At 40.4% G+C, this 16,405-nt stretch overlaps 1 protein-coding gene across 1 annotated transcript; it reads right to left on the bottom strand.

Moving 5' to 3' along the window:
• Window positions 1-3,776: 3,776 nt before the first annotated feature.
• Window positions 3,777-10,448, bottom strand: LOC129182868 (dentin sialophosphoprotein-like). Its single transcript, XM_054779476.1, has 11 exons — window positions 10,300-10,448; window positions 8,930-8,984; window positions 8,751-8,795; window positions 8,516-8,581; window positions 8,298-8,357; window positions 8,190-8,216; window positions 6,756-6,821; window positions 6,643-6,669; window positions 6,508-6,567; window positions 6,322-6,387; window positions 3,777-6,227 (listed from the first exon to the last, which is right to left on the bottom strand). The coding sequence occupies exons 2-11, from the start codon at window positions 8,981-8,983 to the stop codon at window positions 3,945-3,947; spliced, it is 2,754 nt and encodes a 917-aa protein (XP_054635451.1). The 5' UTR covers window position 8,984; window positions 10,300-10,448; the 3' UTR covers window positions 3,777-3,944.
• Between the last annotated feature and the right edge of the window lie 5,957 nt (window positions 10,449-16,405).

Consider the following 16,405-nt stretch of genomic DNA (forward strand, 5'->3'; position numbering starts at 1 on the left):
GCACCATAATCGTGATCTCCTCCACGTTTGCTTTCCTCTGCAATATGCTGCTATATGTCCATATTCCTGGCACTTACGACGCAGTGGTGGCAGCACATTCTCACCTTAAAAAGGTCATGCACCCCATTATCACATATTTAGGTAGAACATCCTGAAATTCTATCAACACAAACTTTCCACTTTTTCTCCCGCACTCCACGTTTTTAGTCTCTTCAGGTTAATTGCTTGCCCTCCAATACTCGTCTTAATTTCTTGCAGGTCTTCCTCAACTGGTATTCCATAAATCACTCCTCTAGTTACTTTACTGATTCATTTTTCATCGCAACGATTTCTTTCTTGCATACGTTTTGTTAATTTTAGCGCCCTCTCTCGTTGACCGTCATTGAAACATACGATCGTTAAATCACCATCAGTGTGCACTCTTGCTCCCACAACTTCACCTATTCTTTCATACAGAAATCGAGTGATAGCGAGGTCCCACTTTTGTAATATCGTGCCCTCCTTTATAATTGAGAAATACTTTAAACTCTTCCCCTTCAATCTTCCTACGCACCACTCTCTCCGTCTCGCTCACGCTACTTGATCCACTATAAAACGTTTTTCCCTTTACGCTTTCTATGCGACATTACTTTCGACCAGTCACTACTATCTTCCACACTTTTCTCGCTGTAATAGCTCCTCAACAGTGCCACTAGTCAATCGTTCACAATCCTGAACAAATTCCAAGTCGGACGTCGACGAGCTACACCATCATTTTCACAATTCCCCAAGCCGTTCCCCCGCAGCTTTGTAGAATAAGAAGAGGTGTTGATGGAAGGCAGCTGTGCCCATCTCGTAGCTCCGCCCAAGTCAGGTGACCCAGCGTCTGAGAGACACGAAACAGAAGTAGCAGGTACCACCAAGCAATACAGAACAACCACTAAAAATACTGAAAAATAAGAACGAGGCAAACAGGTGTCACCGCAGAGCGTGACACCATGGACATAATCACACTGTGCCCTGGTTGCATACTGTTTCCCCAACAACACTTTCTGACAGCTACTACACTAAATACTCAAATAAAATCAACTGACCAATCCAGCCTTTACGAAATATATTTCCAAAAATGTATATTTCCATCATTCATTCAAACACCACCCGTCATCACATATTAAAACATTGTTTTGCAGTCTCCTATGTCGCCACTAGATGTCACTAAATTTAGCTCATGCATACAACACCAGTTAAGAGGTATCACATGAAGACATTGTTTTGCAGTCTCCTATGTCGCCACTAGATGTCACTAAATTTAGCTCATGCATACAACACCAGTTAAGAGGTATCACATGAACACATTGTTTTGCAGTCTCCTATTTTATCACTAGATGTCACTACATTTACATCATTTATACACTGGTTAGCGTTATCACGTTAAAACAGTGGTCACCAAACTTTTTGAGCCCAAGGTCCTTCGTCTCGGCCGTGAACCTAGGCATGACCTACCCCTACCCCCGTCCCCATGGGGTGATATATATGTGTGACATTTTGTGTAGGAAGGATTTTTAAAAGGGATCCATATTTAAAGACAAAGTTTTGTGTTATTATTGGTTGTTGGTGTCAACATTTCAGTCTTTTCTCATTGTGCCTTTTGCTTAGTGCAGGGCTCCAGACTAACTTTTTTTTTTTACCAGGAGCACAGTGGCCCCTAACTTAAGATTTTAGGAGCATGAGCAGAAAATTTAAGGGCGCACACTGAAACTGTCTTGCAAAAGTAAATATTCATATTTTTACTGTATTACTGACAAATACTCAAACAACAAATGTCTTCTATATCCACCCTGTTTCTGTCCATAGCTTCTGGAAGGCCTCATTGGTGGCATCATATACACCCATGCATCTATCCATTTTCCATGCTGCTTAAGGGTTGTGGGGGTATGCCGGAGCCTATCCCAGCTGACTTTGGGTCTCCAGCCAATCGCAGGACACATACTTTATAGACAAACAACCATTCACACTCACATTCACACCACCAATTCAATTCAATTCAATTCAATTCAATTCAAGTGGACAATTAACCTAACATGCATGCTTTTGGAATTTGGGAGGAAACTGGAATACCCGGAAAAAAACAGGAGAGAACATGCAAACTCCACACAAGACTGTGTGGCCAACATACTAACCACTTGGCCACCATGCATCATATACATTAGAAATAAAATACTGCCCTCTTTCGTTCTTCTCCGGTGTTTGTCTCCTTTCTTCCTCTTTAGGAGTTCATGTGGGTTGGCAAACTGGCTCTTACTGTCAACTACTGGGCTGAAGTGTGATGCACAAGTTTGTCAGCAACAAAAGATATTCAATAATAAAAAAATAAAATCGGCAAATTAACTGGTAAGGTTGCCCACTTATGGTAAAATAAATAAGGGACACCTTGATGGCAGGGCCAACCAACCCAACTGTGTTTTTTTGCCTTTTAATTGTGTGAAACAAATGTTTTACTATTTGACAGAAACCTGAATTTAATTTGATGCCTCTTTTGTGTAATACAATGTACATGCACATTTAATTGTTTAATAATATATATTTTTTGTTAAAAATAACACAATTAACAGAATAAAATAAAAATTTAAATATCTTTCTTATAAAAATCTGTCCTGCTTAATATAAAACAACACAAATTGAGTGTCCAGATTTACGATAGTGCAGGTGTATCCAACTTCCAGCACTATTACAGTAAAGCTACTTTGACAAAAAGAAAGTAGCGGTGAGCTATTTGTGTTTTATATGACTGCCAAGATTGCAATTGTACTTTATTTACAAAGCCCATCTCCACTCAAACAGTGTGTTCATTGTGTTTATGCAATTTTGTGCTCATTTGTCATTGGATACAGGTATCATCTACTGTATGGTGGGCCTTTTCCAGATGTTCTTCCAGTACTTGTTTTGGAGTTTTTAGGGTTCCGCTTTTTTCCTTAGCAAAGAGATGTTTGACAAACTTGAAGGGGTTTTATAGAACCGTGTTCTTGTGTGTTCCTGCATCAGAGGCCTTCTTCCACCACTTTCTCGGCTTAATCCTCACTAGTGTTGTGGGGGTATGCTGGAACCTATCCCAGCTGACTTCAGGTCTCCAGCCAATCGCAGGACACATACTGTATAGACAAACAACCATTCACACTCACATTCATACCACCAATTCAATTCAATTGACGTGGACAATTAACCTTGTGTTCTTGTGTGTTCCTGCATCAGAGGCCTTCTTCCACCGCTTTCTCAGCTGCCTTCTTTCTCTGACCAGTCTTTTGATGTCTTGCTGTCCCCTGGATTTGGCTGGTGATGGTGTTGCTTTATTGATCTTCCTAATGTTCACTCTGGAGCGTTCCTTTTCCATAGTTAGATTATGTTTCCCATCTTTTACAGCTTTTTCTCCCACTTGTGTAAATCCTACTTTGTTGATATTGCCTCATTGGCTCTTTTATTGTTGTTTTCATGTATTGTTAAATTGCTCACAAATAAGTTGGTTGATAAAACACTTTTTTAAATTAAATATATTGATTTTATTCTGATTATAATTTTGATCAACACATTAAAGGCAAAAATCAAGTATGGTAAAATCAATGAATTAATAAATTGAATGATTAAATAACATTTTTATCAGTATTGGATAAAGCTCTGCTGAGTATTCCTTTCAATAAAGACCAGGAGGAGATGATTAGTACATAACAATTAAAGATTTATTTTCAAGAAAGCATACACAAAATGCAGAAAAGTGTATGGATACATTCTGCAACAAAATGAGGACTGGAGCACACACACACATACACACGCACACATGCACACTCACACACATCAGGTAACATTATGATGCCCAAATTAACATTCAAAAGTTAAAAAAAGATCTTATAGTCCACCTAATATGTTCAGACAGCTTATTCAATAGTGGTGAAGTTAATCTGGGAGAGGTGAGGTCATCTTCTCCGCAGGCGTAACTCCATGTCATCTTCATCTGGCACCATCAGATGGTCCACTGAGTAGTGGGCGTCATCGCCGATGTCCTGGAAGAAATACTCCTCACTCTCGCAGCTCTCTACCCCATTCTGACAGTCTGTGCCTTTATTTTCATGCACATCGCTGCTTTTGTGACTGGTCCTGCCACCGGATTCATTACTTTCCTGACTTGTATGGTCACTGGACTTACTGGCTTCACTGCTTTCATGACTGGTGCTGTCATTGGCTTCACTGCTTTCCTGGCCGGATTCATTGCTTTCCTGACTGGTATGGTCACTGGACTTACTGGATTCACTGCTTTCATGGCTAGTGCTGTCACTGGCTTTAGTGGTTCCACCGTTGTTATAGCTGGTGGTGTAGATGGTTTTATAACTGGTAATGTCACTGGCCATAACGATTCCACTCTCTTTAGAACCGGTGGTGTCACTGGATTCACTGCTTTCATGACTCATGGTTCCACTGGATTCACTGCTTTCATTACTGCTAGTGTCCCTGGATTCACTGCTTTCATGACTGCTGGTGTCACTGGATTCACTGCTTTCATGACTGCTGGTGTCACTGGATTCACTGCTTTCATGACTGCTGGTGTCACTGCTTTCATGGCTGGTACTGTCAATGGCCTTAGTGGTTCCACCGTTGTCGTGGATGGTGGTGTCGCTGGATTCAGTGCTTTCATGACTTGTGGTGTCGCTGGACTCAGTGCTTTCATGACTGGTGGTGTCGCTGGATTTAGTGCTTGCATGCTCGAGAGTGTCACTGGCCTTAATGATTCCACTCTTTTCATAACCGCTGGCGTCACTGGATTCATTGCTTTCATGACTGGTGGTGTCACTGGATTCACTGCCCTCATGACTGGTGGTTTCGCTGGATTCAGTGCTTTCATGACTGGTGGTGTCGCTGGATTCAGTGCTTTCATGACTGTTGGTGTCGCTGGATTTAGTGCTTACATGCTCGAGAGTGTCAATGGCCTTAATGATTCCACTCTTTTCATAACCGCTGGCGTCACTGGATTCATTGCTTTCATGACTGGTGGTGTCACTGGATTCACTGCCCTCATGACTGGTGGTTTTGCTGGATTCAGTGCTTTCATGACTGGTGGTGTCGCTGGATTCAGTGCTTTCATGACTGTTGGTGTCGCTGGATTTAGTGCTTACATGCCCGAGAGTGTCAATGGCCTTAATGATTCCACTCTTTTCATAACCGCTGGTGTCACTGGATTCATTGCTTTCATGACTGGTGGTGTCACTGGATTCACTGCCGTCATGACTGGTGGTTTCGCTGGATTCAGTGCTTTCATGACTGCCAGTGTCAGTGGATTCATTGCTTTCATGACTGGTGGTATCACTGGATTCAGTGCTTACATGCCCGAGTGTGTCACTGCTCTTAAAGATTCCATTACTTGTATCACCGGTGGTGTCACTGGATTCATTGCTTTCTTGACTGTGACTGGTTCCTCTGTTTTCATGACTGGCGGTGTCGGTGGATTCACTGCTTTCATGACTGGTTCTGCCACTGGCCTTACCAGTGTCACTGGTGGGCATGCTTGTTACACTGGTTTCTTCACTGCTGCTGTCACTGTTGTCAACCACATCATTGATCTGTGCAATCTTCATCCGATAGCTGAGTACTTCGGCCTTAACTGTTTTGTATATATCACTACTAGGGACGTTACTGACCCTACTGGTGCTCTCATCACTGGCACTCTCACCACTGTTGTCTCCTTCGTTGCTTTCATGGCTTGTGCTATCATGAGTTTCACTGCTTTCACTGCTGGTTCCGTGACTACCCTTGCTGGTCTGACTGCTGTCAATCACGTTGCTCACCAATGTGGTCGTGACAGCATGGATGTCGACACTGGTTTGACTGGACTCATGGCTGTCACTGTTGGCACTTTCATTGACATCATTGCTATCACTACCCTTATTTGTGTCACTGGTGGTCTCGTTGGACTCCGTGCTTTCGCTGCTTGTGCTGTCCTCAGTCTGACTGCGTTCATGGCTGGTGCTGTCGCTGCCGTCAGCTGTATCACTCTCTCCTGCTCCCTGGATGGAATGGCTTTGATAACTGGCTTCATTACTGTCACTGCTGGTGCTGTCATGGCTTTCAACAGCTGTGTGGCTAGTGATGCTGCTTGTGTCTGCTTCCTCGCTGGTGCTGTCACTGGTCTCGCCAGGGTGCTCTCGATGCTCATCTGACTGGCCTGCAGCTCGGTGCGTATGACTGGCATAATATGGATCCCGACTCTGAAGTAAATGGGAAAAAAAGCCATTGTGTTACTTGAGCCATTACTGTGTGGTAAATCCCAAATATGTTGTTTGTGTGTGTCAAATAAATCACCAGATGGTACTGGTACTGTTGGAGGTAATATTGATAGTGTGGATCATATGAACCTCCGGCGTGAGCCTGAAAGAAAACAAATGTGAAATAATTTTATTACTGATGTGTTAGTAAGGGTCAATGGTGGAAAAAAAGCACAAAATCAGTAGAGAAAATACAAAATAAGTCATGTTTGGAGTAAATCACCTGTTGTTGGTACTGGTTGATGTAATGTTGGTAGGGGTAGGGCTCATATGACCCTCCAGTCTGAGACAATGAGAGAGACGTTTAGTGATACTCAGCATCATTACTGGTTACCTAAAGTAGTATCCAAATACTCACTTGGTGTTGGTGATTTTCTTCAGAGCTCTAAAACACAAAAAAGTGTTAAAAAACTTTAATATGATGCCATTGGTAGCGAAAATCCTAAATAAGTGAAGTGTCAAGTTAATCACCTGTTGCTGGTTCTGGGGGTTGTAATGTTGATAGTATTGTGGATCATATGCTCCACCAGTCTGAGCCTGAGAAATACAATTAACATGCATTTAATGATATTTATCACTATCCCCTATTATGCAAAACTGACTTTTTAATGATGTTGTAACAGTAATATGTGTCTTTATGTGTCCCCTTTTGAAAGAAGAGGTGCTCTAATGATCGCTTCCGTGTTTCATGACATCATGGAGGAAAGACCTCAATCCTGATGATATCATGATACCGCTAGATGATCCCGCCCCATGTATACGCCTACCACTTCCACCACTGAAAAAGCAGGCTTTGCTCCACATCTTAAAATAAATATATTAATTAATAAATCATGCTCATTCATTGTCCAATATGGCCTATTATTAGGGGGAAAATGCATATTTAAGCTAATTTTGTGTATTTTATGCATAAAAATGAAATAAACAAAAATACTAATAAAAGACATGATGCTGTGTAGAATTCTACACTGGTCATTGGTGTCAGTAATGCTACTATAATGTTCGGTGAGGCTCACAAGCATCAGACTTGTGACGGAACAACAGGCTTTTACTGCAGGTTTGATTTATCTCACAATAGGCACAATAATAAAAAACAGTCAATAATGATAATAGTAACAATCATAATAATAACACAGGTTACTGATTCGGCCATAACCCACGCCAAGCTAAAACTCAACTCTGTCCTCTCCGACGCCACTTCCAGTCCTCCACATGTCCACACACAGCACAAGTCTTATTGATGGATAGAATGTCTTATTTTCTCTGATTATGTCTATACTCTATTGGGTAACGAGTGTAAATGTGACTATAGGAGTGTTATTTCATGTCTACAGGGCTGTAATAATGTTAAAAAAAAACATATTTAGAAGGTCATAAACAGGTTTTCTATGCCCTAACAACGAAAATATTCAATTTATAAAGGAATCCAACTTTGCGGGAAATTCACTTATCACGGTCGGGTCCGGAACCAATTAACTGCGATAAAAGATTGCTGTGCAAGTAAAAAGTGGAAAAAGTGCACAAGAGCATCTCTTGGAGCCACACACTCGGTCTGAGACAGGCGTGGACAAACACAGCTCACCAGCATTAAAACTGCAGGCAAAAAATGGTGTATGCCCAGTAGGGTTTAGTAAAAGCATATTTAAACTGTGTAAATTCTGGGAACAAGGCTACATTTTGGACAACACGCTTCCGATGCAGTACGCTATTATATGTAATACACAGGTATATTGAGTAAATTAACTGTTGATGGTATTGGTACTTGTAGTACTGTGAATCATAGGAAACTCCATTTTGCGCCTGAAATAGAATTAACGATACTCTTCAATATCAATATCCTTCCTGGTACATAACTGCAAAGATTGTGTACATGTAGAGTATCAAACCTGTTTAAAAAACACTCACTTGGTGTTGGCGATTTTCTTCGGAGCTCTGAAACCCAGAAAAGTGAAAAAACACATTGAAATGACGCATTCAGTACCGAAAGTCATAGTCATATGTCAATCAAATCACCTGTTGTTGGTAATGGTGGTTGTAATGTTGATAGGTTTGGGGATCATATGAACCTCCAGTCTGAGCGTGAGAAAGAGAATAAACAGAGAGAGCGACACCTTTAATGAAAGAGTTCAACGTCAACATCATTACTGGTGCTTCGTTGCTGCCAGCTATAGACGTGCCTGCTAGAATGCAATGAACGTCAAGCAAATCATGATAAGTGTGGAGTAAATTACCTGGTGTTGGTCCTGGTGGTTGTAATGTTGATAGGGCTGTGGATTATATGAACCTCCAGTCTGAGCCTGAAAGACAGTTAACATCAACATCGTTAGCGGTGCGTTCGTTTAAGGGTGGAGTGCTGTTAGCTATAGACGTGGCTGCAAGAATGCAGGGTGCAGATGACAGTATGTAATCAGGACGCCATCATTCAAATGACATGTTGTCTAGATTTTAAACAAGAAATGCACTCACTGATTCGCTTGATTCACTTGACTCAGCGACGCCGTTAAAAGAAATCTGCAAATACAGAAAAAAGGCATTATTAAAGATCTGTTACGTTAGTTAGAGCCTAATTTAATTAGCATTTTTTTACATTATCTTTCAAAGCATCTGTCACACCACATGCATTTAGCAACTAAATCTGTACTCACGGATTTGGTAAAAACTGCCCCAATCAGGCAAAACGTTAAGATGATGATCTTCATTCTGTAATGCAAATATAGAATTCCAATTACTACGGTACTTCATTCAGTCAGTGGACAAAGTAAGTTTAAAGTTATATCACAGTGCAGTCTAAGCAAGGCTAAATACAGTACATGAAATCACAATTAAAAATACTGTACTTATTTTTGACAAAAAAGAGGCACTTTCTACTGTATGTTAGACCAATTTGCTCATCTTACGTAAAGTCATCAACACCACAATAACTTAGGTCAGTGGTCTCCAACGTTTTTTCTTGTGAGAGCTATTTTTACAAATTGAAAACGGCCAAGAGCTGCCTATTTTTCTAACATTTATTTTCATAGCTTATTTCAACCCAAACAAACCAAATATGCTTGTTATACCAGAACATTAACAAAATGCCGGTATCCACAACTCACATTATTAACTGAAAACATGAATGAAAAGCAGGCTTGCGGGCACCTCATGTGATCGTGGGGGGCCACCTGGTGCCCGCGGGTACCGTGTTTGTGACTGCTGACTTAGCTGATGTCAAATTCAACATTAAGCAATACATTTCATTCATTGATCATCACCAATAAGTTATTGCTTTTCAATATCCAGAAATTACTTATAAATTGTGCGATTCAGTCAATTTCCTTACTCCAGTATTTATTCTCAATGTCTTTTCTTTACTTGTCTTCACTTATTTGAACTTATTTCTATTTGTTATGAACCAATTATTCCTATTTTATTAATATTATTAAATCTTTACTTTTATTTTTATCTTTATTTTTGACATTTTTACTCCTTTCTTTTCCATAACACTGCTCAAGCTATAAAGCAGTATAGTAGCAAGGGTACTGGAATGATAAATGTGCATCGCTACTGATGATGGATACTAGTGTGTATGTTTAAATGGAATTATATAATAATAATAATAATAATAATAATAATAATAATTATTATTATTATTATTATTATTATTATTATTAAATTATATAATTATTATTTACTATATATATTTCACACTGAAGTAGTTTTATAATACTCTTTTAAAGTGGAAAAATATAAATATATCATGCATTTTGGAGGATTTTTTTTATGGTTCTGGTCCTCTTAAGGGTAAAAATAAGCAAAATAAGAACATTTCAAAATTTTTTCAAGCATTTTTGCATGACAATTTTTCTTGCTTTTTGTATTATTATTATTATTATTATACACTAGTTGTTCACTGTTTAAAAAAAGAATTATTATTTTATAATGTGCATTTTGCTGTTAAAAAAGTTAAGAACAATCCAGACTGAAATAAAATAGAGCAAGAAAACTGCTGTTCAAGTCAACAAATAAACAAGCTTACCTGGTTAGAAGCTTTCAATGCTTGATGAAGGAAATCGTCTTATCTTCTTGAGTCAGAAGCAGAGTGAGAACCTATCACAGGGTTCAAGCTTATATATGGGAAAAAAGAGGGAGAACCCAGCACCTATTTTTGGCTGCAAGCTGGTGGTTGGGGACAGACTTGAAGTAGGAAACCCCAACGACTACTGTATATATGCAACCGAAATGATGTTTTGGTTACATCACTTCCTTCCGGATTTCTCCGTTGTGGACACGCCAAAGTGTATTTGTGCCAGAGAGTAAGCTCAAAACACATTCTGGCGGGATGGTGATGATTACACACGCACACACACACCACAAATACATATGCACAACTTTGAAACTGAATCCAAACCCAACTCTTGAACTTCAAACCAAGTGTCATAAAGAGTATGAATGCACACTTTAGTCACACAAGGAGGACAGTTTTCCTGTTCCAAATGTGTTGAAGGATAGAAAGATGGATAGATAGATACACACTTAAATTCCATCCACACTCCAACCCGTCTTCTTGTCAGAAGTGAAATATAGATGACCAAACTATAGGGTTTGTGGTGCCTCGCTCGCCCACTCACAGAGGAAACGCGACACAGACGAGGTTATGCTTGTTTCCTGTGAATTTACATTTTTAACACTATACCAATTACTTCTATAAAGGATGAAGTCCAGCAGAAAGGAATGTAGGTTTGGTAACGCGTCTGAAGTCTAAAAGCCTCGGGGTGTCGTAACATACCATTTGATCACACATTCACATTAGGCTGTATATGCTATTATATTCCATTGTCTTTGTCAGATTATTGTGTATTTTATGTTACCTGCATGACGTATCAAAATGCAATATTTTTACTGTCTACTACTGACAAAGACAAATGTTTCACCTCCAAGTTGTTCCTATTTCAAAACAAAAAATCCCGTAGTAAATAATGTAAAGTTAATTGATTATTTCGAGGCTCAAACATTAGCTGTACAGGCAATATTAAAGTGCAGTGGAACCTTGGTTAGCGTCATTAATGCTTTCCAGGTCTAACTCTGATCGAAACAGGCGCCAAGCAAATACATTTTTTCCATAACAAGTAATGTAAATCCAATGAATCTGTTCCAGAAAGCCAACAATGTTAACACAAAACACGTTTTTATCGTTTTGAAAGTAAGACATGATTCTTGATGTGACTGTTCCCAAAGATGCGATGTGGTAATGAGATTAACACAGACACCACCTTCCTTCCTTTTGCCATGAGTTATTTGTTGAATTCAAGAGTGTTTCTCACCTCAAAAACCCCAAATGGAGCCAAAGAAAGTTGCAAGTGCCAGCATTTGATAAAGAAGGTGAGAAACACTATTGGATTCAATAAATAAGTCACGGCATAACAGGAAGGTGGTGTCCGTGTTGATTGTGTCTTTGGGAATTTTTTTTGGGTCTACCACTCGACTTTTTTGTTCCGCAGCCCTCTTTGAAGAAGTTTCATGACTGTTTTACTGCGTCCAACATCAGTGGCAATGCGCACTTGAGAGAGGCCTTGCTCATGCAGCTCATCAGTCTGACCGCGTTGAAAGAGATGGTGACAGTGTTTCCAAAAATTTGAAAACTCGATTATATGTATAACAACTTATTTTTTAAATCTTAATAGCGATTTGGAGTCTATATGAAAGCGTAAAGAAAAATGTAGCTCTCTTTGACCACATGGTCATCTATTAACAAGTATATTGCACAACACATCAGCAACAGAATGAGTGTTAAAGAGCGGTAATGAACAAACTGCTCAGCCAGCATTAATACGGCTGGTGAAGTCATTGTAAACAACATTTTAAAGCACATGCAGAGGTAGATAATTTTAAGTGGATACTTAAAATTTGAGTTTTGTATGATAGTCATTTGGGATTATCATATCGCCATGAGGCTACTACCCACAGTTCATTTCATTATATAACCCCATTTTTTGTAACCTCATAGTAAATAAAATACATCTCTATTTAGTTTTTTGGACTGGTCTGTGGAAACAAGGTATGTACAGTAGGACACCTAAATAAATTCGCCCCTGAGGTCTTGTAAAAGCTTCCTGGATGTCCATATAAGGTCTGTGACTAAAATAAAACTGAAGAATTCCTTGTTTAACCTTGCACTGGATTTTGTCTATGGACATGAAACATGTAATTAAGCTGGGGATGTTCACTACAGTCTGGAGCACTTTGCAAAACCACAGCCGCCAGCCACTCTGTGTCCTGCTTTAGAAAGGGGCGGAGTGAATCCAACGTGATTGATGCTTGTTGTGGCATGCAGACATGCGGTTTTACTATGTCTGCGTATGCGTCGCGCGGTTACGTGAAGACGTGTGATGCTTCGACCTTCACGGTCTAGGAAACAGTGAAATATCTTTTGATTTGGTATTTTGTAGCTCTGATATTTAAAGAGTGACAGCCAGACCACCTGAAACTAAAAGGGTAGTGCTGTGCCAGGATATAAGATGTTTACTTATGTAAATTGATATTTTTAGCAGGGAGGACTTTAATTGCAAATGTCAACACTCTGAACAAACATGCATTGAAATGACTTGACCTCCGCTATCTTCAGCATATTTGGCACAATATTATCAGTCAATGTTCTGCATTGAGAAAGGTAAATAAATCCCTTAAAGTTGAAAGAATAGTATACCAGGATTTACACATTTTAACCCCACAAAATGCTTGTGGTACATTACAGACCTTAATTTATTTTCACACTTTTATTCAATTAACCGCCAACGTCCCATGCATAGTCCAGAACAGGGGTGTCTAAAGTGCGGCCCAGGGGCCATTTGCAGCCCGCAGCTTGTTTTTTATTGGCCCGCGGCACATTGTAGAAAAAAAAATAACATAAAAAAAGAGAAAAGAGCAAAAAGGCTAAATGCAATAAAACAAAGCTTTGTCTTTAAATTCATATACAAAGTTTTTTAGTCTGTTTACAAAATTAAATAATACAAAAAAATATTAAAGTGGCCCCCGGGTCCTTTCATTGTCATTATGTGGCCCTCAGTGGAAAAAGTTTGGACAACCCTGCTGTAGAAAAAGAAATAAATGGTGTGGGGTCAAAAAACATTGGCATTGACTATAGCTGGTGGCAACGTTCCCTCTAAGCTGCGCACAAGAAATCCTTGCTGCACAGCAAAATAAAATACAACCTGACATGTAAATAAAATAAACACATCATTTATTCTGTACCATTTTGCAATTCACCTCCGTTAGTGACAGGCGACTACAAGCGGTAACAACACCAAGACAAACACTGTCCAGCCAATAATGAGAGCCTGCTGGTACGCATTTACTTACGCAGCCAATCAATTCATTAACAGTGCGTTACTTACTCTAGTACATGCCGCTGTTTTGCAGGTTAGCGTATAGCTACCGAAGCAGGGGCGCTAAATGCTGCTTGCTAACCCCGTATAATAGCGAAACAAACAGACAGTTAAAAGTAAAAAAAAAACGTCCCCTAAGGTGTATTGGCTGTCGGACTATGTGGGAACAAAAGAACAAGAGTTGAATAGGGATGAGATTTTTTCCTTTTCAAATGAGGGCTGCTCTAAATAAATACTAAATAAGTAGCTTAACCCTGCATGTGGCACTGGCGTGCTTTTATTTTGATGGCCAGATTTACAGGATACAGGAAGTCTTACGCCAAGTTTGCACGAATGATTCCGAAGGGACCAGAAGGTAGTTGTTTCTTTCAGTTGAGTTTTTTTTTTAAAATTATTTTCATTTTTTATTTAGACAAAAGTAAACATATACAGCAAATGTGTCATCACTTTCAAGTACATTTCCAGAATGAAATAGTACCACAACAGGCTGCTCCAAAACAGAAAGGAAATAAGCAAATAACAGTAAACATAATTAACAATATAAATGGTAAAAAAGAAAAGAAGTGGAAAATGAAATGATAAACTAGGTGTTTCCTGCAAGATTTAGATCATTAATTGGATGAGATACTATAGTTCCACGACTTGTTTTGTCTGAGGTGGACCAAAACGAAAGCTACTTTCTGAAATACGCCTTGCTGACCTTTTGAACCCGTTCATATACAAAATACCATAGAATGGACGTTGGACTACCTCAAGTTCTCAGGTTTTGGACGGGTGTGATACTACAAGCGTGCACGTCTGATGGCGCTCACAGAGACCCAAGGAATGCTCAGGTTGTTTGTTTGCATGCTCAGACACTTGAAAAATTAGAGGGAACATTGGCCGGTGGCAACCTTCTCATGTCATAATAAGAAGAATGTTTTTTTATTAACTCAATAAGATTGCAGTAGCTGCATTTGAAGTATCATGAGTGACAAGCATCCAGCAGCTTTATTTGCCTCAACACTTATCGCTGGTATTATGGGGTACAATAATGTACTGCATTAATGCACTGCTGCCAATAATCTGTTCCAAAAGGTCCAATTTTTCCTATATGAAACAATGTAAATCCAATGACTCCATTCCAGACACCCAAAAGTATGAACAAAAAATACATTTCATAGAGAATAATAATAGTTTTACATAGGGAAAGTTGAACTTTTCTGTTGATGTACATCCTGGCGAGATCGAATTCAAGTGTTGCAAATGTGGCAACTTTCATTGGCCCCATGGCGGCTTATTTAGCAGTCATATAGACGCTTTAGACGCTTTCAGTCAGCTGTTGGCACAGAAAACTCCATAATGACTCAAGTAGGGTGGTCAGTGGGACAGCGGAGGATGTGTCCTAGCCAGTGAACACGTGGTTGTGCTGGTTGTTTCTTTGGTGGAGCTTCTTACTGGAGACGTGGTTGTACCACCACACAAACTCAATGATTGTGTGGCGCAGCATTCAAAGCCAGGGAGCTGAGAAGCCGTGGTCCTGTAGGGTGGCCAGGTCTAGCAGGACGGCAGCGTTGTAGTTTGGTGCGACGGGAGATGTCATGCTGTCCCCATAGTGGTTTCCAGAGACTTTTCATGACACCAGCAGCCAGTCTTCACCATCTTTTCACCTTGGGCAGTATTTCTCCGGTGATAGTGACTTGTGAGCCCCGTTAAACAAACAATGAGACAAATTCAGCAGGCCATCACGACATGCATTAGTTTGGTTTTAGACCAGTTAACATACAGTCCCAAGTTCATTGCCTACTCCATAAACACACAAAGGGTTCCCTCCAGCTCAGAGTATGAGCAGCAGAACAGGGTGGTGTCGTCAGCGTCGTCCAGGTCATTTAGGTCCTAGTCACCGATCTTGACTACAGGGAAACGGGCGCACATCAGATAGTCAATAAAACAGTTAAACATGTCTGGTGCGGCCACGCAACCTTGGCAGACACCGGCGGGGATCAGGAACCAGTCGTTCTCGCTTGGGTATCCTGACAAAGGGGGGATTTAACCGGGCAGGGATGTCGGCCATACTGCGGATAGCCTGACGATGGGGCTGCCATGTTTTCACTGAAATCTGCGAGGGTGGCTCACCACGATGACATGAGGATACTCTCTTGACGTTCCTCCGCTCGAAATCGTTGGCATCGAGAGTCGAAGCTTCTCTGCCCCGTTAAAGACTGACCGTTGGGCGCTGGGTCTTGTCACTGCCCCCCATCCTGGGCTGGTTACCCTCACATAGTTTGGCCGGTGGGTCGACACCGTTGCCCGGGGTGCGGTCAGCACTGCGCCCTACGCCTACGGGGAGCCATTTGTGAGAGCTGACCATTTGTGCATGGACCAGGCTCGCTTTCAATTAACACCCTGTCCTCTTTGCGGTTTAGGTAGTTGTTGAATCTGGGTTTGAACATCTAAATTGGCCCAGAAACAACCATGAGGTCCTTTTCCAGTGAGCTCCAATTCTTTGCAACATGCATTATTCTAAAAGGTGGAATATCGCTTTGGGGGCTGCAGTGATTTGGCCAGTTTCTCAGATCCAATTACGTCTTGTTTTGTGTTTTTTCAGGCCCAGGCCTTTTGTGCCCTTTCCTTGAGCTAAGGTAACTGCAGAAAGGTTGAATCAGTCCTCAGGGGTCTCATCTTGACCTAGAAATAACCTTAACAATGCAGCTTCAAGTGATTTCAAGACTTCCTTTGCTGTCAGAGTTTGTGTTTTCTAGCAGACGTTACAAAAGGATG

The sequence above is a fragment of the Dunckerocampus dactyliophorus genome, chromosome 6 (genome assembly GCF_027744805.1).
Source record: "Dunckerocampus dactyliophorus isolate RoL2022-P2 chromosome 6, RoL_Ddac_1.1, whole genome shotgun sequence".
In the NCBI taxonomy this organism is placed as follows: domain Eukaryota; kingdom Metazoa; phylum Chordata; class Actinopteri; order Syngnathiformes; family Syngnathidae; genus Dunckerocampus; species Dunckerocampus dactyliophorus.